Genomic DNA, 22,193 nt, shown 5'->3' with positions numbered 1-22,193 from the left:
GGGTGATGGACCAGGCCGGGGCTGAGGGGTTTGATAAGGGGCAGAGGGTCTTGGGGGCGGTCAGGGGTTCCCCTCCCCAGGGTCTGGGGGGCAGGAGCTGTGGGAGGGCACTTTTGGGGACCCCGCAGTCCCAGAGTGGCCCGGGGGATTAGTGGGGGGCCGGGAGCAGCCCGCTCTGCTTCCCTCGCTCTGGCCCCAGCCATGTCACTCGGAGGAGGAGGCTTGGGGGAATGGATCGCCCCCACACTCACCAGCAGCAGCGGAAACAGAGCAGCCTGGTCCCAGCCTGCTCCACTCCGCCAGCTCCCAGCCGCAGTGCTCTGCTTCCCGCCGCAGGTGAGTACGGGAGTGTGTGGGGGGTGTCCTTTCCCCAACCTCCCTGCACTCACCGGTGGCAGGAAGCGGAGCGCTGCGGCTGAGAGGTGGCAGAGTGGAGCGGGCTGGGGCCGCCTCGCTCTGCTTCCTGCCGCCGGTGAGTGTGGGGGGCGTCCTTTCGCCAACCTCCCCGCACTCACCGGTGGCGGGAAGCAGAGCAGCCCAGCCCCAGCCAGCTCCACTCCGCCAGCTCCCAGCCATGGTGCTCCGCTTCCTGCCGCAAGTGAGTGCAGGAGCTTTCCCCAGCTGCCCCCCAGCAACACGGCTGAGGCCGAGGCAAGGAAAGCAGAGCAGTCTGGGGCCACATCACTCTGCTTCCTGACACAGGTGAGTGCGGGGGGGCATCCTTTCCCCAACCTCCCCGCACTCACCGATAGCGGGAAGCGGAGCGCCGCGACTGGGAGCTGGCGGAGTGGAGCGGACTGGGGCTGCACGCTCTGCTTCCCACCGCTGCCGGTGAGTTCCTGTCGGGGGGTGGGGGGTGGGTAGGGGTCGGAGCAGTCAGGGGACAGGGGGGTTGGGTAGGGGGTGAGGTCCTGGGGGTGATTAGGGAGGGGGGGTCTCTGGAAGGGGTGGTCAGGGAACAAGGAACGGGAAGGGGGGGGCAAAGTAAGTTTGATATAACGCGGTCTCACCTATAACACGGTGAGATTTTTTGTCTCCTGAGGACCACGTTATATTGGGGTAGAGATGTATTAGAATAATTCAGAATGTACAGATTTTGTTTCCCAAACTCTTTGAAAGTATTGGGAGTGATGCAGTTACATTAAATAATTCAGACTATGGTAGCATTACTACTCTATCTGAAGAAAATTGAGGTTTATTGATTGTATTTCTGTGACAATATCAGAGTTTGGAAATTTATCTTTTTAAAGTTTTTTCCTGTATAGACTTCTTTTTTAAACAAAACTTAATTTTAATAGGCATAATATTAATAGCCTCTTTGTAGACAAACTTATATCATGAGTAGAAAAATCAAATTGCAAAAAATAAATTGTCTTTTCAAGAAATGTAATATAAAACAAGGGCCCAGTATTGGATGATGTTGAACATACTCAGTTTCTCCATTTTCCCCAGGGAATTGTGGGGACTCAGTATCTCACAAGAGGTATTCAGCAGCAATTTCCGTGATTTTATGATCACACCAGAGAATCTGATCTAATATGTTCATTTTCTGTTCAAAACTAAATGAAATTGTGCTAGTGGTAGCTGTGTTCATTCTCATTGTATAAGAAGGCATTTATAAAATCCAACATTTATAGCTCTGAAGATGCTGCAAATAGTTAAAACAATTGCAATAGTAAAATAGAAAACAATTAATGATTTAAAACACTAAATACAGATGTTAGTGTATTTAAAATATTGTTGAAAGTCAACATTGTTTTACTTTTTTTCTGAATTACTATAGTAAATACACTGAGCCTACTGCTGTGAATGACACATTTATAAAAGAGAACCCCTGAAGTCTGGGATTCTTTGTTACAGCATAAAGTTTCCCATAAATCATCATATCCATCTTCTGAAGTACATATGGAAATGTAAGTGAAGGAATACACCTTTCCTTCCATTTGGGCATTGAGGAAAACTATGAGTTTTGGGAAAAAAATTAAATATGGATAGAACAACCTGTTAAGTTTTCTTCCTCTTATGATTATTTCAACAATGGATTAATCAAAAGCCCGAATGCTTATTGGTATTCACTGTTCAATGAATGGTTCTCACAGTGAGATTTCTGAATCTAAAAGGGAAAATAAAAAGAAATTACCTAAAGAGAATATTGTGTTCATTTGTCCTGGACTGGCTTGTGACTCCACTGGAAAAGACTGGCTGTCTTGGGACTCCTCAGGAAACAAGCAGCCTATCAAGTTAAGGAAATATTTGATCATTTTGAAGAATCTCCATGAAAAGCATGTCTTCTGCAAGAGAACACAGTGTTATGGATAGAGATAAAGAGAAGTGAGTGGATACTGAAATACCTCAGAAGTGTTTGTTCAGACATGTGATTAAATTCCCTTCTGTTGCTATTAACAATCGCTTTCATTATCCTGCCTCCTACAGTCATTGTCAACTTGCTATTGTGAAATATTGCCCGTGACAGTAAACTTAGATGAACAGCTTCTTTTGCAACCAAAATAGCTACTAGAGCTGAGCATGAGGAACTCGTGGGTACCTAGACTCAAAGGCTATGTCTACACTAGAGACCTTGAAGTGGCACAGGTGCACCGATGCAGCTGTACTGCTGTAAAATCGCTCGTGTGGCCACTCTATGCCAACGGGAGAGAGCTCTCCTGTCGACATAATTAAACCACCTCCAATGAGTGGCAGTAGTTATGTTGGCAGGAGCTTCTCCCACCGACATAGCACTGTGCACGCTCCCACTTAACGCCTGCAAAACTTATGTTGCTCAGGGGTGTGTTTATTCACACTTCTGAGCAACATAAATTTTGCCGACATAAGTGGTAGCGTAGACATGTATAATCTCAGTAGAATGTCAGTCTCTAATTCACGAGGCTTCAGTTTATAGATGAATATCTCAGTGTGTAGCAGAATGTGTCGCTGCTGGTACCATTGATGCAGGTTCTATTATTGATCTCAAATGAACCATAGGGTTTCTGACCTTCAAAAAATTTCTTCATATATGTTGCAAATGTTTGTATTGGGCAGCTGTATAAGCATAAAACCTCATTTTTAGTGAGTGTGTCTTTGACAGTATGATGGTTTTATTCAGGTTAAAGAGCATGTATTAATCCATTGGCACCAGTGGTTGGTATTCACCAGATTTATGTGTTTCTGCTCCCATGTTCTGGTAGTATAAATGATGAAAGATCGCTTTTGCATATAAAATCCCATACCTGGAATTGCTAGACTGATAGAGATGTGCTTCCTTTCCATGTGCTTTATTAGCCTGCATTTTGTCCATTAGGGAACTTGCAGCAAACCAAGGCGTTAAGATTCTGATCTCTATCCTGAATCACCTCATTTCTGGCTTCCAGAAGGCAGTGATAATCTTTGATTTATGATAAAAGTGACCTGCCTGTTATGGGTAATCTGCCAAGAACTTGTCAAGTAGCATTTGTAAAAAAGACAAACAAATGCATTTTTCAAGGGGTTATATATAAATTGGCCAGCTGATGTCAAAGGTTTGGCAGGCTTGGAGCAGTGGATATATTTAGGTCAGTTGTTAAATTTCCTGTTTCAATTATCCCTAAAATAAAAACAGAAGAATAAATGTGTGTGTGTCTATATTAAACACTAACACTTGTAACACTTTTCAGATAGTGCTTAGATGTTCAAAACTCAGTGAATAACAGGAATAAAAGACAACAAATCAAACAATACCTTGATTCTTCAGGTGAAGCATGGAACTACATCAAATTCCACATTAAAAGATTCACGATGTGCAGCATGTACATTGTCCCATGAAGTGGCACTCCTATTGCTTGGTAGATATACAGCATAATGTGCATACTACCATTTCTTTTCTAAAGATGAAAATTAAAATGCCATAGTCACAAATAATCTAAAGAAAAAAAGTTACTTAAGGGGTTAAGGAAGATTGGCTTGATATTTGGAAGTAAAATTAAGAACTGGCCATAATTTTCCCTCATAGTCAATATTTGCAAGATCCAATACTTTATTGCATCAGTCATTTCCTGGCAATGGTCATCCAGCCAATTATCTCAATGGCTAGAATTGCTGGTGTCATACATAGGCTTATCCTCCCCCATCCATGCACACTTTTGATTCACTGCTCACTCCTTCCCATTAGTGACGAATGAGGAGAGAAGCTGTGCAAACAGAATGAGAAATTTCTTATCTGATAATTTTCTTTGTGTTAGCAGCTTCTCTACTCATTCATCCCACCCCGGTAGTCTTCTAAATGACCAGAATACAAATTGAAAATTTTCTCTAAAGGGAGACTAAACATATAATTCTCTTAAGGTTAATTAATGCATTATATCAAGTTGTCCTAATGCAAATAATTTATTGCTAGAGTGTTTCTGCAGCTTTGGAAGAACTCTTCTGTTGGCCTGAACAGAAGGGCAGGCTTAGTCCTGGAGACCCTATTAACAATATTGAGCTGCCTCCAAATTCTAAAGGTGTGGGGCATTAACCCATCAGTTACAAATGAGAAGAGAAGCTGCTAACAGAAAATTATTGGGTAAGAAATGTTTCATTCCTTCTACTGCAGCTGCTCAAAATGGTTTAAAAAAGAAAAAAGGATTGACAGGGAAAAGGATGACATGAAGAAAGATTAAGAAAAAAGATGGGGAGGGGGAAGGGAAGCAGAAAGGAGATAATTCATTGGAGTGCAATAAAATGGGCCTTAGTGAGATTGATAGAGACCAAATTATTGGGGTCCCAATTGTGTTACACTTCAAGAATTATGTGGGTTAACAAAGTTTGAATTTAGCTGGACTTGAATGTACTTATATCACGGTGAAACACACACTCTACAAAGATGAGATTACAGCTGTTTCATATGATGTGTATCACTTAATCATAGTGTGACAAGGTGTGTGAGGTAATATCTTCTACTGGACCAACTTCTCTTTGTGTGAGAGGGAAGCGTTTGAGTTTACACAGAGCTTTTATTTAATCATTGCATTCTGTTAATATCCACAATAATTTGATGAACTGTTCTAAATGTCAAATACTGTAATAGTGCATGAAGATGGCAACTATTCTTCTTCAAGTGATTGCTCATGTGTATTCCACAATAGGTGTGTGTGCTTGCCACGTGCACCGGTGCCAGAAGTTTTTCCCCTAGCAGTACCCGTAGGGGAGTGCCCCAGCTACCCCTGGAGTGGTGCCTCCATGGCACAGTATAAGGGGTGCTGCACGCACCCCCCACCATCAGTTCCTTCTTGCCGCCAGTGAAGGTGCTTCGGAACTGCTCTACTCCAGCTTTGCTGTAGCTCATCCTCGAAACTGCTTGTTTGTTCTGTGTATGATACCTGTAGTTAGTTAGTTAGTTTAGTTTAGCTAGAGTGCGCAGGCCGGGGCATGCCCCGTGCCCTGGGTTTTAAATCATGCAACACTTGTAGGCGATCTATGCCACTGAGTGATCCGCACTCGGACTGTCTACTCTGTTTGGGGGAAACCCATCTCAGCGATCGCTGCAAGATTTGCAAGTTGTTTAAGCCTTGGACTAAGAGAGAAAGGGACATTAGGGTCTGGGTTATTCTGATGGAGTGGGCGCTGACCGCGGCTACGGTGCGCCACTCTGAGTCAGCACCGGGCACCGCGGTGTTGGTGCGTGATGACCCTCCAGCACCATCAACTAGTCAGCACTGTCCCCCATCCACGGGGCATGCCAAGAATGTTAGGGAGAGGCCTTCTTCGCCGCGGCACAGAGTAAACCTGAGACAGAGGCTAGGCCCGCATTGGGCAGTCTTCGATCCCCACTGGCCTCTAGGCTTCTGAATCAAGTTGAGCAGAGTAGCCCGGCCCATTCAGAGCAGGCCTCCCTGGATGTCCGGATGCCCTCCACACCGGAGTGGCCCGGGATGTTATATCCATGCCAGTACCAGGAGCACTGCTGATGTCGGCCCCGTGCTCCAGAGGCAAGCCACCGCTGGGATCTCCGCAGTCACCTCCGGCTCGGCACTGGTCTCGGTTGAGGGAACATTCCCGATGCTGTTTGCTGCCCAGTGACCATTCAGGGCAAAGTCCACGTGGATTGCCCTCAACGCCCACCAGGTTGTCTGGTTGGGTTCCGTCTGACCGAGACTCTCAGCACCACTCCACCTCGAGGAGTGAACGCTGTCGAGACCAAGGGAGATGTTGCCAAAGGTCCTCGTCTTGGAGGGGCTATTGCAGCGGGCCACGGCACGAATGTCAACGTTGTTCCCATTTGGTGTCCTGCTCCTGGACACTGCCATGGCATCGCCTCTGCAGCCCCGGGCATTGATCGCCGTCGTCTCGCCGTTGCGGGTTTGCCCGCCAGAGCCAATCGCGGAGCAGCTGTTACCGACGGTACCGGTCCTCCATGTTGGGATTGTGGTTCTGAGGTCAGTATCGCTCCCAGAGTCACCGCTCCTTCCGGTCCAGGGACAACGGCAGGTCGTATTTCAGCCCGGCTTCCCTTGGAAGTCATCCATCGATGGGTCAGGCCCCCGGTGGGGGCTTGCTCGGTGGCCGGAGCCTCAGAAGGACCATTGGCCTCCCTCTCCAGACCTCTGAGGAAGGAATTGGTGGGACATACATCTTTGGCACCGTGCCCAGAGACGGACCAGGTGGTGGACCCTCCAGTGCCAGTGGACCCCCAAAGTACCGCGCCAGCCTCCTCACCCTCCTCGGATGAGGCGATTATGGCCCCTCTTCCCTCCGTCCCACAGGAGGACTTTAGGGCTCACCAAGAACTCTTAAAAAGGGTGGCATCAAGCCTCCACCTCTGAGCAGAGGAGATGGAGGAGCCCTTGGACTCTCTATTTAATTTGCTGTCGTCCCCTGCACCGGGCAGGGTGGCCTTGCCTCTCCATGAAGGTGTGGCGAAAATTTCAAATGCCCTGTGGCAAACCATGGCCTCATTGGCCCCCATCTTTCATTGTCCTCCTGCTCTCTGGGCTGTCCAGCGAGGCGCAGACCTCCCTGCAGGACCTCCCGTTTGACGGCAAAGCTCTGTTTGTGGAACAAACAGATGCAAAGCTGCATGGACTGAAAGACTCCTGCACGACTCTCCAGACTCTGGGTCTCTATGTTCCGGCTCTGGCTAAACCTAAGTTCAACCGTAGCAAACTCCCACTCAGGGCACCCACCCAAAATAGGAGACCGCTTATGAGAAGTCTTGGGACTATAAGAGGTGCCCACAGAGGCAGTCTCGGCCTGTGCCCCAGCCTGGATCCTCCAAGGGTAAGCAAGCGGGGAAAAGGTGGTTTTGACGGGACGCCTGGGAGTGCCTTCCCAGTTCTCATCAGGGATCCACCCTCAATAAAGCTTCCCTTCTCCAATCGGTTGTGGGCTTTCCTCCTGGAGTGGTCGCAGCTGACCACAGACCGATGGGTCCTCAACACCATCTCCTGGGGCTACACCATCCAGTTTACTTCCTCCCCGCCCAACCATCCTCTGCCCCATCCCTCCCGAGGGACCCCTTGCATGAGGCTCTGCTTGAGCAGAAGGTGGGGCAGCTCCTGGGCCTGGGAGTGGTGGAAGCAGTGCCTGGGGAGTTCAAAGGCAAGGGGTACTACTCCTGCTATTTCCTTATCCCGAAGGCCAAAGGTGGGCTCGGGCCCATCTTGGACCTGCGAGGCCTGAACCAATACATGGTGAAGCTCAAGTTCCACATGGTCTCCCTGGCCTCCATCATCCCCTCCCTGGATCCCAGGGACTAGTACGCCGGCCTCAATCTGCAGCACGTGTACTTCCACGTTCATATATTTGAGAGCCACAGACACTTTCTCCGTTTCATGGTGGGGCAGGAACACTACCAATTTACGGTCCTCCCATTTGGCCTGTCCACTGCCCCGAGGGTATTCATGAAATCAGGGCCGGCTTTAGGAAGTGCAGGGCCTGATTTGGCGGGGCCCCAGCAGGGATGACTCACCCGGTGGCGCTCCGGGTCTTCGCTCTGGGTCTTCCGTGGCACTGAAGGACCCGCTGCCGAAGACCTGTTAGGGAACCGCCCGGTGAGTACACCCCCCCCATCCGACCCCCCCGCCATGTCCTGCCCCCTCAGAAACCGTAACCCATCAACCCCCCGTGCTCCTTGTCCCCTAACCACCCCCTCCTGAGACCCCCACCTTAACTGCCCCCCTAGGATCCCACCCCTACCCAACTCGCCCCACTTCCTGTCCCCTGACTGCCTCGACCCCATCCACCACCACCCTGACAGACCCCCGGAACTCACATGCCTACCCAACCCCTCCTTCCCCATCCCCTGTCTGCCCCCCAGAACCTCTGTCCGAACCAACCCCCCCCCACCCGCTCCCTGTCCCTGGGACTCCCTGCCCCTGCATCATCCAATCTCCTCTCGGCCTCTTACCATGCTGCTTACCCCCGCTGGAGCTGCGCCAGGGCCGGGCCCGGGGCCCGGGCCAGAGCCACACCACCCGACCGGGGCCAGAGTCACGCCGCCCGGCCAGAGCTGCGCCGCCTGGCCGGGCCTGGGGCCGGGCCAGAGCCATGCCGCCCGGCCAGAGTTGGGGCCGGGGCTGGGGCTGCTCAGCCGGAGCCAGACTGGGCCAGGCCGGGCCGCGCCACGTCTCCCTGGAGCCCTCCTCGCCCCCCCACCCCAGCTTACCTTTCAAAGCTGCTGCTTGTTTCTGAACCCTCCCAGGCTTCCAGCGCAAACATCTGATTTGTGGGAAGCAGGAGAGGGGGAGGAGAAGGGGAGGCGGAGCGTTCAGGGGAGGAGGGGGACGTGAGCTGGGGCTGGGGGCGGGGCGGACAGCTGCCGGAGCTTGGGAACCGGCTCCAGCTCACCACTGGGCACGGGGCCCTCTTAGGCGCGAGACCCAATTCAGGGGAATCGGGGGAATTGGCCTAAAACCGGCCCTGCATGAAATGTATGTCGGTGGTGGCGGTCTACCTCAGGCGCCAAAGGGTCCAGATCTTCCCCTGTCTAGATGACTGGTTGGTCAAGGGCAGCTCCCGGTCGCAGGTGCGGGATCACGTGGCACTCCTTCTGTCCACGTGCACCACTTTGAGCCTGTTGGTAAACAACACCAAGTCAACGTTAGTCCTGGTTCAACTCATAGAGTTTATCAGGGCAGTCCTGGACCCCTCGTCGGCCAGAGCCTCCCTCCCACCAGACAGGTTTGAGACTCTGAAGGGCCTCATAGACATGGTCACAAGGTTTCCGGTGATAACTGCCAGAGCATGCCTCCAGCTCTTGGGTCACATGTCGGTGTGGATGTATGTGGTCCACCACGCCAGACTCAGATGAGGCCCCTCCAGCTCTGGTTGGCCTCGGAGTTCTCCCAGGCCAGGGACAGGATGGACTAAGTCCTCATGGTACCCGAGCCAGTGATCACCTCCCTATGGTGGTGGTCCTCCCCGAGAAACATGCTCCAAGGGGTCCCGTTCAAGGACAGGGCCCCATTGCTGGAGTTGGTGTCCGACATGTCGGACCTGGGATGCGGGGCCCATGTGGGGAACGTTCAGACCCAAGGTCTGTGATCAGCTCAGGATCTGACCCTCCACATAAATGTCAAGGAGCTCGGGGCGGTACGGCTGGCGTGCATGGCCTTCTGCTCGTACCTGGAGGGCTGGGTGGTCAGGGTCCTCATGGACAACACAGCCTCGATGTTATACATCAACAGGCAAGGCGGGGCCCAATTCTCTGCCCTCTGCCATGAAGCCCTCAGGCTGTGGGATTTTTGTATAGCCTACGACATCTGACTACAGGCCTTCGATCTGCCGGGCTCCCAGAACGTGCGCGCAGATTGCTTGAGCAGGAACTTTTCCTATCAGCACGAGTGGTCTCTCCACCCAGAGGTGGGGCACAGACTTTGCCAAGTGTGGGGAACTTCCCAGATGAACCTGTTTGTGATTCAACAGAACCGTCGCTGCCCCCGGTTCTGCTCCAGGTCGGGGCTGGGACAGGGCACTATCTCTGATGCCTTTCTCCTGTCCTGGTCAGGCCAGTTTCTCTATGCCTTTCTCTCGTTCCCACTGGTCATCAAGGTCCTGGAAAAGATAAAGACGGACAGGCCTGGTCCTTCTGATTGCCCCGGCATGGCCCAGGCAGCATTGGTACCAGACCCTCATGGGCCTGGTGCTCGCCCTGCCGTGGCTGTTGCCATTGCCATCCCGCCCGGACCTGCTCTCCTAGAACCAGGGCTGCCTCCTCCACCCCAACCTAACTGTACTCCACCTCACGGCATGGCTGCTCAATGATTCGGTCAGGAGCAAAGCATGTGCTCAGAAAGGGTTCAGCGCATCCTCCTAGAAAGTAGGCCCTCCACGCACTGAGCCTACTTGGCAAAGTGGTCTCGATTTTCCAGATGGACGGACGAGTGGGGCATTTCCCCGGTGGCTGCCCTGATCCAGCTTTTTCTGGACTACCTCCTTCACCTTGGATCCCAGAGCGTGGCACCCTCATCAGTCAGGGTGCACCTGGTGGCCATATTGGCCTTCCATCCACCGATGCAGGGCCACACGGTATTCTCCCATGCTATGACTGGCCGATTCCTTAAGGGGTTAGATTGCCTCTTCCCATATGTTAGGCAGTGGGACCTAAACCTGGTGTTGGCCCATCTCAGGGGCCCCTGTTTGAGCTGCTAGCCACGTGCTCCTGGTCACATGTCTTGTGGAAGGTGGCCTTCCTGGTTGCAATCACGTCAGCTAGGCGCGTCTCAGAGTTCAGGGCCCTGATCTCCGAGCCCCCATACACGGTGTTTCATAAGGATAAGGTTCAGCTCCGCCCACACCCCTTGTTCCTCCGAAAGATGGTCTCTGCCTATCACATGGGTCAGGACATTTTTCTGATGGTCCTCTGCCCCAAGCCCCATGCGTCCAGTGAGGAGCGCTGCCTCCACACACTGGTTGTGAGACAGGCTCTGGCTTTCTACCTGGAGCGGACTAAGCCATTTAGAAAGTCCTCGCAACTGTTCATCACCTTGGCTGAGTGCATGAAAGATCGGCCGATCTCCACTCATAGGCTCTCCAACTGGATCATCTCGTGCATCCGTACTTGTTATGACCTGGTGGGAATCCCTCCGGCACCAATTGTGAAAGTGCACTCGACTCGGGCGTGGGCTTCGTTGTCTGCCTTTTTGGCCCATGTCCCCATTCAGGACATTTGTAGGGCTGCTACATGGTCTTGAGTTCACACGTTCACCTCACATTATGTGATCGTTTCCCAGACCAGGGATGACGCCGGGTTCGGCAGGGATGTGCTCCGCCCCGAGAATTTGTGAACTCCTACCCACCTCCAACAGATATTGCTTGGAATACACATGAGCAATCACTTGAAGAAAAGATGGTTACCTTTTCCGTAACTGGTGTTCTTCGAGATGTGTTGCTCATGTCTGTTCCACACCCTGCCCTCCTTCCCCTCTGTTGGAGTTGTCTGGCAAGAAGGAACTGAGGGTGGAGGAAGCGCGCAGCGTCCCTTATACCATGCTATGGAGGTGCCACTCCAGGGGTCACCGGGGCGCTCCCCTACTGCTAGGGGAAAAACTTCCTGCACCGGTGCACATGGCAAGCACGCACACCTACTGTGGAATAGACATGAGCAACACATCTCAAAGAACACCAGTTACGGAAAAGGTAACTGACTTTTCCAAAACATCTGAATAAGATATTTGGAGCTGAACCCATTTGAGATCCACGTGAAGGGAAAGTGTTTGAAAAGGAAGCTGTATGTCCCTTTATGCTAATATCACTGGAGTGGACATTGATTTGGGTCGTAGATCTATACTATATAGGTGAAATATAGAATAGTGAAACCAGAAGATGAGAAGAAAATGTAGGCATTTGAAATGTACTGTTGCTGACATTGATCCATTCCTGGAAAAAAGCAGGATATTAGAGTGGATATTAAAATTGTGACGGTGGGATTGGTTGTGAAAAAATAAAAAAATATTACAGGAACATTTGGACATTCATTGTCTGAAGTATAAGCCTTCTGCAGAATGATTTAAGGGTGCCAAGTATGGGGCTGAAGGCAAGGCAAGTGAAAATTGCTGAGTAATATTACAAACATTTGTGGATTTTCTTTGAAGGGTGGACTATCACTTTTTTTTAAAAGAGAGAAATTTATATATTCCTTTATCAAACGATATTTAATAATCCAATTGTGCAAATTTTATATTTATTTAAAATAAACAACAAAAACGTGCCCCATTTTCCCAAGTCTCTGGGTACATTTATGCCAGTTAAAAGTCCAGTCATAGTTCAAGCATTAGACTGTCTCAAAAAGGCTGTAAAAAGGGCAATACCTAAATTTACAACAACCCGCTCAAAAAATATAAACTAAGAGGCAACATCCCCAGTCAAAAATCAGAGCCTTCCTTAAAACCATTCCTACCAACCAGTCTTATGAAGAGACAAGAATAAATAGATGGGATTTTCAACAGTCCTTGAGAACTAATAAACAGTGGGAAGGAATTCTAGATAGGAACTCATTGAGAATACTCAATATTGAAATCTAAGTAGTATTAGCAAAGAGTTCATCAGCTGACCTGAACTGTTCCAGTAGTGCATGGGGGGAAAAGGGAGGGGGATGGTCTCTTAAATAGCTTGAACCCAAACTACATATGGCTTTGTACATTTGCTTCCTGAAGTGAACAGTAAACCAATATAGAGTGCACAGGTGTGATGTGCTGTCTCCTGCCAACCCCATTAGGCAGCTGAGCCCATGCCTCTGAGCTATTTCACTTTGCACCAAATCTAGTTTTTTTAAATATTACCCGTATGTTGTACCTCAGAATTTCTCATTGCTATTTGATTAATATTTCATCTTTTACACTTTACATTTGTTTGTACCTTTAATACAAAGGGAAGCCTAATTACTTGAGGACAAGATACGTTTCAGATCAACATATAATGGCTTACACTTTTATTTGCCGTAATAAAACATGTAGACCAAATAATTCACTTGATTATCTGCAGTGGTTATATTTTGTTGTCACATACAATTGATAATCAACAGTGTCAGGACCAGAATGTGAGCAGTCTTGTATAGTGGTTAGAGCCAGGGACAAGCACAGGGAGCCAGAGTCACAGGACAGAGCTGTAGTCAGGAGTCATTAAGCAGAGCCAATGGTCAGAGTCAAGGTCAGAAGCGAGCAAGGGAGCAGGACTGGATTGGAGTAGGGCAGGAACAAGGCTGAATGCAAGGCAGGAACAAGGGGCTGGAGCAATCACAGCTGCAGGCTTAAATGTTGAGTAGTCAGGAAACTGCTGCTTAGCTTAAATGCAGACCTTTTGACTTCTTTCAGCCTATTGGGCACACTGGCCAATCAAGCCATTCTGCTGCAGCCCAGCTGGGCTCATTAACCTGCCTGAAAACTGAACTGACTAGCGCTAGGCTCAGGTGAGGGGACTCAATCCCATGGTTCCTGACAAATAGTACAGATCCTGGGATATTTGTAAATGTAGTTTTAGGAACTACATTTAGAAGGAGATTTTTATTCTACTTCTTGAAAATATACTATGATTTATTTAAAATTGTCATGCTACATTATTTCTGTTTAAGATAATTACTGCAGTTAGCACAGTATTTTTGTTTTCTTACAAATCACATTTGCCACGCATTATTAAACTGATAAAATAAAAAAGAAATAAATGTAGTAATTTTATCCCTGTATTTTAAAAATTGTGTAAAGATTAATTAGATACAAACTTAATCTTCTGTGCCATTCATTTGGCCAAATTAAATACATAATCTCACAGTGCACGTCAGACATAAACACATTTTGTTCTGGAAACTACAGCAAACATTGAATCTTTGCTTTATTGAAATTTTCCTAGTTATGAAATAAATAAAGCTCTAAGCTTTGAAGACAAAAAGTGCTATATTATCAGCATCATGTTTCATACCATTCTCCATGCAAATGATGTAGTATTGTTTTGCTACAAGTTCCATCTGCTAAATGGGTGTTGTCTAGAAACAAACTGAACTCTAGAGACAGAACCTATACTGTTCTGTCACATTCTGGCCTATAGGATATTGCTGATTATATCTCTTATGTGTGGCATAGTTATATATTGTTTGTTCTGGCTTTTTGTTACCCACAAAAGCTATTTATTATTTCCTGTATTCCTCTGCAGTGATCATTGTTAAAGACTGAATTTTCAGAAAGTTTAGATGCTTATTGCACATGCATATACTTGTGAAGGCTGAAGGTACAGGAATCTGGAGATTTTATGCACATAATGCAATGCCCTAGTTTTCATATTTTAATAATCATTACCTTGTTTACATACATGGCAACAAATATCCTGATCATCGGAACAGAAGAATGACAAGGCTGTAGGATGGAATGAGTTTTAAAAACATTGGAATTGCTAGGATATTAGCTGGTGCGGGTATCTTACCTGGATAGGTGTTCAGGTAACTCTGGCAGCTTCTTGAAGCTCTGCCCCTAGTTACTCATTGTCCTGGAGGTAGTGGGCTGTGGTTGAGCTGTTAATTCAGGTGATCTCCATATGTGTGCACCAGTCAACATTTAACCTGTTGTCACTGCCAGAGATCAATGTGGCTTTTTCCCTGGTGCCCAGAGACTCCATGTGTATCACTGGAGGAGATTTTTACCTCATTGAGTGGCCTCCTCACTATATAGGCCCATCACAGGCAGGGAAGTCAAGGCAGTCATCATTTCAGCACCTTCCTTGAAAACGCTCATGTGGCATCAGCCAACAAAAATAAATAAATACGAATTGTTACTTGACAGCCTCCACCTGCTTTCACAAGGAATGCGAACATGGGTGGACAGTATTGGACAGGGCCGACTCCAGGGGTTTTGCCACCCCAAGCAGCCGAAAAAAAAAAAAAAAAGCCGCGATCGCGATCTGCGGCAATTCAGCAGGAGGTCCTTCGCTCCGACCAGGATTGAGGGACCCTCCGCCGAATTGTCGCCAAATAGCTGGACCTGCTGCCCATCTCCGGAGTGGCCGCCCCATGCACCTGCTTGCTAAGCTGGTGCCTGGAGCCGGCCCTGGTATTGGAAATATGGTCCCTCTCAGCTTTGATAAAGCTCCTCCTCTACCTTGGTGGGTCCTGCGCTTATTAGCAGATTTTGCTAGCCTCAGAGATCTTCCTGTGTTGGATCAGGAGTTGGGAGGTTTTGGGGAAAACCCGGGCCCGCCTTCTACCCAGGGCCCTGTGGACTGCAGCTGTCTAGAGTGCCTTCTGGAACACCTACACGACAGCTACAATTCCCTGCATTACTTCCCCATGGCCTCCTCCCAACACCACCTTTGTCCTCACCACAGGACCTTCCTCCTGATGTCTGCTAACACTGTACTCCTCAGTCCTCCAGCAGCACATCCTCTCGCTCCCAGCTCCTTACGCACACCTCACTAACTGGAGTGAGAGCCTTTTTATACCAGGTGTCCTGATTAGCCTTAATTAATTCTAGTAACTTCCCAATTGGCTACAGGTGTCCTAATTAGTCTGCCTGACGTAATTAGTTCTAGAAAGTTCCTGAGTGTTCTGGAATAGTCCCTGTTATCTTACCCAGGGAAAAGGGACCTGCTTAACCAGGAGCTAATGTATCTACCTTCAACCACTCTCTTGTAGCCATCTGGCCTGACCCTGTCATACAGCCTAATAACTGCATGGTGTAAGGGCTTCTCCTTGGAAAGAAAAAAAAATAAAGTGAGATTCAAATCTGTTTCATGCAGGTATATTGGTTTTTTGGTCTTTGGGATCAGACAAATCAGTTCCCAAATCAGTTCCGCAAAAAGAACAGGAGTACTTGTGGCACTTTAGAGACTAACAAATTTATTTGAGCATATGCTTCCGTGGACTACAGCCCACTTCATCAGATGCATGCAGTGGAAAATACAGTAGGACGATATATATATACACACATACACACAGAGACCATGAAACAATGGGTGTTACCATACACACTTTAATGAGAGTGATCATTTAAGATGAGCTGTTACCAGCAGGAGAGAAAAAAACTGTTTGTAGTGGTAATCAAAATGGTCCATTTGCAGCAGTTGACAAGAAGGTGTGAGGAACAGTAGGGGGGGGAAGTAAACATGGGGAAATAGTTTTACTGCCGATGCATTGATTGCTGCACGTCGATCCCCCAGAAAGTGTAGACAAGCCCTAAGGTGCCTTGCAACCACCCTGTATTAGGACCTGGGATCTGAGGTGGGGAATAACACTTTGCAAAACTTAGGCAAAATCCCTGCTATGTCTTTCCACCTTTTCCACTGCTCCCCAGGACAGTGCAGAAGATAGGAATGAGGGAGTGGCAGTGATATTGTTTGGCTTTCTGGCTGAAAAGGCTATGACTCTCAGGCTTGATTAACCTAGTGTTGGACTTCGGATATCTCAAACACACAGAGGAGGTCTGCTGCTGTAAACTCAATCCTCCAGGACAAGACAGGTTTAAAATGAATATTTGGATGACCTGACCTGAAGAAAAGCTCTGTTTAAGCTCAAAAGCTTGTCTCTTTCACCAATAGAAGTTGGTCCAATACAAGCTATTACTTCACCTATCTTGTCTCTCTACTTGGATGAAGTGATTATTGCTGTTACTGATCCTGAAAGAGAAGTCACAAACAATTTTTTTTACTGGCTATTACAGAGCCATAGTTTAACTATCATGTTAAACCAATGAAACATAGCCTTGAGTTCCCCCAGGTGGGTTTTACAGTGGATGAATAAGAGTTTTGAAGCAAAAACGTCAGGTTTCTGTATTATAATGTTTTTAGTATGTTCAAGGAAAAATAGTTTTGTACAAATCCTAATATTAAATGTTTCTTTAGGGCATTAAACATATTCCAACCCTGCAAGGTAAAAGAGCATGATCTTGAAACCACATTCTGCTTGTTGCAGCACTTCCCAGATTGAACCCCTGAAGGAGGGGTCATTATATTTCCTATTCATTAGAGTAGGTCTCCCAATGGCTATCATCTCCAATCAGATGAAACTTTTCATTTTTGAAGTTGGGAGTTTTCTCTGAGAACCTTCTTTCACTTCAGGCAGGTAGTTCTCACAACTGTCATAGCATTCATACTAAGTCAATTGAATAAATATTCTTTAGTCAAACATTGAAATCCAGTTCATAGGAGTACTGATGATCTCAGGGCAGCGTAGTTGTGTCTCCTGTACTGAGATCTGCCAGACAACCATTGGTTCATCAAATTCTGCTATTGATCTTCCACTGTTAACCAATGCCATTTCCTCTCTTTGATAGAAGTCTTCTCTAAGACTTAGTGCCAGGGGAACATGGAAAAATGTATATAATCTAACTCATTTTGAATGTCAATTTTTAAAGGATGATTATGCTACCCAATTTATAGGCACACTGCTTTGAAAATCCCATTGTAATGGGATTTGTGGATTTTAGGAGGAAGAAGAAGAGGAGAACTTCTCTGGACTTCCCTGAAAATTTTATTTGTTTGCGTAATAAAGTGCACAGATCTGGCCCACCCTGGAGACTAATGGACCATCCAGAATAGAGATAGAAATTGAAGTCTAAGGCTTTGGGTTTGTTGTTATTAGGTATAATTTATCATGTTCTACAGTAGGAGAACCTCAAAGCATATATTTTATATTACACCTCTACCCCCATATAATGCGACTGGATATAACGCGGTAAAGCAGTGCTCTGGGGGGGGCGGGGGCACACTCCGGTGGATTAAAGCAAGTTTGATATAACGCAGTTTCACCTATAACGTGGTAAGATTTTTTTGGCTCCTGAGGACAGCGTTATATCGGGGTAGAGGTGTATATGCTTTATATTGTGTATATATATTACTATCTGTAATTAAAGAAATATAGATTTAAATTATGCTGGCTGTTGAAGTTCTCAGTTGGAGGGAACTTCATGAGACAGGGCATTCCCTATGCTGCCAGTGACTGAAAGGTCTGGTTCTGCCTCCATGATTCCTGCAGACTGAAATACACATTATAATGGATATGTGGACCTTATCACTTGCAGTAGCATGGGCCATGTGGAGTCCTTAAGTTTCCTAAACCTCATACTCCCATTGTAACTGGTCCTTTACAAGGTTATGTGGGAAGAGGCTCCTTCCACCTCCCTCTATTCTTTCCCACTCAGAGGTCATGTCCACTCTGGTCTTAAACTCTTTGAAATTCTACCACCATCACTTCCTGAACTGATTATTAGAGCAGTTTTATTTGCCTACCTGGTAATGTCTTTTTTATAAATGTTAAATTGCAAAAACTATCCTCAATTAATGCTAAAAAATCCTTGAAAAATGCAAGCAAGTTACTCACTCACTTCATCAAATACTAATGCAGACTTTGACTGATCATTTACAAGAACCTGCAAAGACTTGTTGCTTACAAACCTCTGCTGTGCTTTTCTTAAAAAAATAATCTTGGCTTCATATTTCAAGTAATGAACTGCACTTGCTAAACTCTACAGTAAATGAAAGCAATATACTAGTTATAACGGTCACTACTTTGAATGGAAAAGTAGTATTAGCAAACATGGTTGTTTGCTAATACTTAGTACCCACAGACTTCCTTATATAAGCATTTCTACACTGGCAAGTAATGTACTTCATGTAGGTTTATGAAGGTATGTTAAAATAATGCACCACTGGATTGAGCCTGTTAATAAAGTGATTGTTTATGTTTCATTGTTCTGAATTTTGTTGTATTTGTTTGTCGTGTTTCTGAGAGTGGTTTTGGATAAGTCTGTTTTATTTGTGATAAGTGAATCATAGCCAATTATTTTAAGGATTTTAGTGAAATTTTTATCTGTCAATATTTTAAAGAAAAGTTTGGTCAGAAAAATTTGATAAGATACAGAAGTTCATGTTGAGTTAGGTACTTCTGTAATAAACTTACAGCTTATTAAAGAATTATAGAGTAGGAAAGAATATTATGGTTGAAGTAGGATCCTCGGTGGGCTAGGTGACCTAGTGGTTAGAGTCCACTCGGCTGCAGGGGAGGATAGTGGTAGGGGAGCTCAGGCCTGCCCACTCCACTGAGCTCCGACCCAGGGCCTTAGGAGGGTCAGCAGCGTTGACCCCTGGGAAGGGTTGTGGACCCTCAGTGTTACCCTCCCTGGGTCGCTTCCTCCTTCTGCTCTCTCCGCTTCCAGTCCCAGATAGAGAGAAAATATAAAAGGGAAACCAAACTATCAGCCCAACCAGGCTCAGCATACAGTCCCTGGTCTCTCAAGGAGGCGTCTTGGACTTCTTTTTTTCAGGAACCTGTAGGGTCGGTCAACACTTTTCCACAGCCTTCCCCTTCTGAGCAGGGTTGCTCCCTTTTCAACCCTGTCTCCAGTTGAAGCATGCTGTTCAAGGTTGGAGGAGCGGGGCTAGCTGGGACCAGTATAGTCTTTTAATCCCTTCCATCCCAGTGTGAGGTTTGTATACCCCAATCACAATGGTATAGACAACTGACTCAAGAGTAAGGGACAAAAGGGTATGGTTAGAGGATCAGTTTTCAGGTTGGAAAAGAGTTACAAGTAGAGCACCCTAGAAATTCCTTTTGGAACCTCTGAATTATTGTGAATAGCAAATAAATTAGACTAATTTACCAACTGTTTATTCCATAACAGATATTCCATAAACAGTGAAAGAGACTAAATTTGTCAGATCAGTTATTCATGACAAATTATTTCCTCTGTTATTGATTTAAAATCAATAGTACTTGTACTGTATTTTTTCTATTCTGCTGACTTTTAAACTTAACGTTAATTCAGAAGTCGATTCCCAAAAACAAAAATAATTAAAAGGATGGAAATTCCAAGTTGCAAAAAAAGTAACATCTGGACTATAAAATGAAACTGATATGACAAAATCACTGTATTCTTTATCTTTCACATTTGAGTCCTGGAGAGAATGGGTAAAGTCTACAATCAAAACTTTGCAGCTCTTTGAGTATGTCCCTCAGGGCACTACACATCAAGATGTGCAGTCTGCTCAAGGGGCAGAAAAGAAAGGGGGAGTGCCCTAAGTTTGTCCTTGCAAGAGTCTGTGAGTATGTCTCCTGCTGGGAGTGTCCTCCTTGGGTTGAACCTCAGGGGAAGGCAGCAGGAAAACAGAGGGCCCTGTATAGTCAACTCTCAGATGAGGGATCAGGTGAGTGGACGGGGCCAGTACCAGAGGTAGAATTGGTACCCTAGGCTCTGGGGAGGTACCTGAACCTTTACTGGTATAAAGATTTGATAGCTAGTTGACCGGTGGAGTAGTGATGTGGAAAGTCGTGTCAATACTGACTGGAAATCTTTCTTGGTATCCTGAAAGAGTCTGCATGGGAATCATGTCAGTACTGGATGATGAAACACCATCGAAGATGGCATAGACGGAGGGCAAGTAGGTTCCATAAAATAAGTCGGTACCAGCAGAGATTGTCTTTCAATTCTGGTGATGCAGAGGTCCTCTGGTCCAGGCTTTTCCATGGTACAGTGGGCTCTGAAAGCAGTGCAGCTATGGAGCTTCTTGCAGCCAGGGGAGGTACCTGGAGGTGGGTCTGAAATCACCCCCCTCCCAAAAGCAGCTGTGCAGAGGAAGACCTGTCCCTCCCCAGCCCAGTGGACTAGCAGGCTGAGGCTGGTGATTGGTAGGATTTCACAGTCCGTGACATGTTTTTCATGGCCGTGAATTTGGTATGGATAGTGGTGCTGTTCTGATATTTTTAAATTTTGGGGCAGAGTAATATATTAATGTATTATCTGTCTGAGAAGTCATTCAGAAGTTGTTTGATTTTGGTCCCTGTGGTGGGGCAGTGCCCCACCCCTGAAGAAAAAGGCTGGAACAGGCCTTTGAGGCTGCGCAGGCCGGCAGCCAATCAACAGAGGCCTGTTAGGAGCCAATCAGGGCAGGGCAGAGGCAGCCAATCAGGGCCGGGTTAGGCCATATATAAAGGCTGGAGGAGAGGCATTCTCTCCCTGACTGCCAAGGGAGGAGAACTGGTTCCTGGGCTGAAAGGTAGCACCTTGGGCAGAGCAGTGCTGGGGAAGGGCAGAAGGAGCTGGGGAGCTCCACCCGAGGAAAACCCCAGGCTGCAGGCCTTGCTACAAAGGGCCGAGTGGGTGCACAGGGATGAAGAGGAAGCGGCCCAGGGACAAAGTCTGACAAGGAGAGAGAAGGAGGGCAGGGAGGCTACTGCTAGAGGGTCCCTGGGTCAGGACCCAGAGTAGGGGGTGGGCCTGGGTCCCCGCCCCCTTTCTCCTTGTACTACACCTGGCTGAGGAGGAGAGTGGCCTGGTACAGGCTGTGGTTGGCCCTGTGACAAAAGGGGCTAGACTTTGAGGCTGAAGCCGGCCACCAGAACAGGTGCAGATGGAGGACTGCTGATAACATCAGACCCCTGGAAGGGAGTGAGACCAGAGCAGTGCGCATTGCCGGGGAGCAATGCGGGTCCAGACACCAACAGGGGAACAGATGATGGATGGGACACCACCGTCAGAGGGTGCCCCACAGAGGACAGAGCTAATTCCCAGATGTGCCAGTGGGATGCCCTGCGGTGGTGAGTCCCAACCCCGTCACAGTCCCCAGAAGACATTTGGGACTTTTATTATTGCAAAGGGGATGCACCTTCTTTTTCCTTCATCCTTTTGGATAGAAGCAGAAGTGATTTCAAATTTGGTAGGAGGTAGGTTTCAATTCTTTATTCCCCACCTCAATGATCTTTGGCAGCATATAACTACCCCATTGTACCCTGCTCAAGTATCAACCACTACATCCCACAGTGACAAGCAATCACATGAGTCTGGTGTTTCTGGTACTAATGCTCAGTAGTGAAGTAATTAGTGATGTTTAAATTATTGTGAGATTTCAGTATAATTATCTCATTGAGATAAATGGGATCACATCTCTAAGAGCTATTGTTTGTTTACAGATTCATGTTCTTCTTTTGAAGGCTTTCTTTCCAAATGTAAGGGATAGAGAGATGTTTTTGTTTTAAAAGGAAACTTAGATTCTGGCACACATTCATGTGACAATTTAAAAAACATTGACATTTATATGGTAATATACATGGCATCATGGTCATAAACTGTGCCCGCAGTAAGATTTGATCTTAGTGAACTTTGAATATGGTGGTGACACATTGATTTGACACCTGTCACAAGTCTGTCTTCAGATCCTTCAAGATTATAGTTGTGGTGTTAACCCCTTGGAAATGACTGACATTCTCACTCTGTTACGGAAATTAAATTAATTTCTGACACTGCTGTAAGACTAATTACTAAGATATGTAA

The 22,193-nt window shown here is 47.1% G+C and overlaps 1 protein-coding gene across 9 annotated transcripts in view; it reads left to right on the top strand.

The window, feature by feature from the left end:
- The window catches only part of ATRNL1 (attractin like 1), a 948,738-nt gene that overhangs the window by 199,536 nt on the left and 727,009 nt on the right, over positions 1–22,193 (top strand). The window contains exon 11 of one of the 9 annotated variants that reach the window (XM_045024159.1): positions 1,784–1,856. The exons of the other annotated variants lie outside the window; for them this stretch is intronic. Coding sequence (XP_044880094.1) covers positions 1,784–1,809 — 26 coding nt within the window. The 3' untranslated portion in view covers positions 1,810–1,856. Of the gene's footprint in view, positions 1–1,783; positions 1,857–22,193 lie in introns of those variants that run through there. 9 annotated transcript variants of the gene reach the window in all.

This window comes from Mauremys mutica, chromosome 7 (assembly GCF_020497125.1).
Source record: "Mauremys mutica isolate MM-2020 ecotype Southern chromosome 7, ASM2049712v1, whole genome shotgun sequence".
Taxonomy (NCBI): Eukaryota; Metazoa; Chordata; order Testudines; family Geoemydidae; genus Mauremys; species Mauremys mutica.
This window is presented reverse-complemented; position numbering and strand designations above follow the sequence as displayed.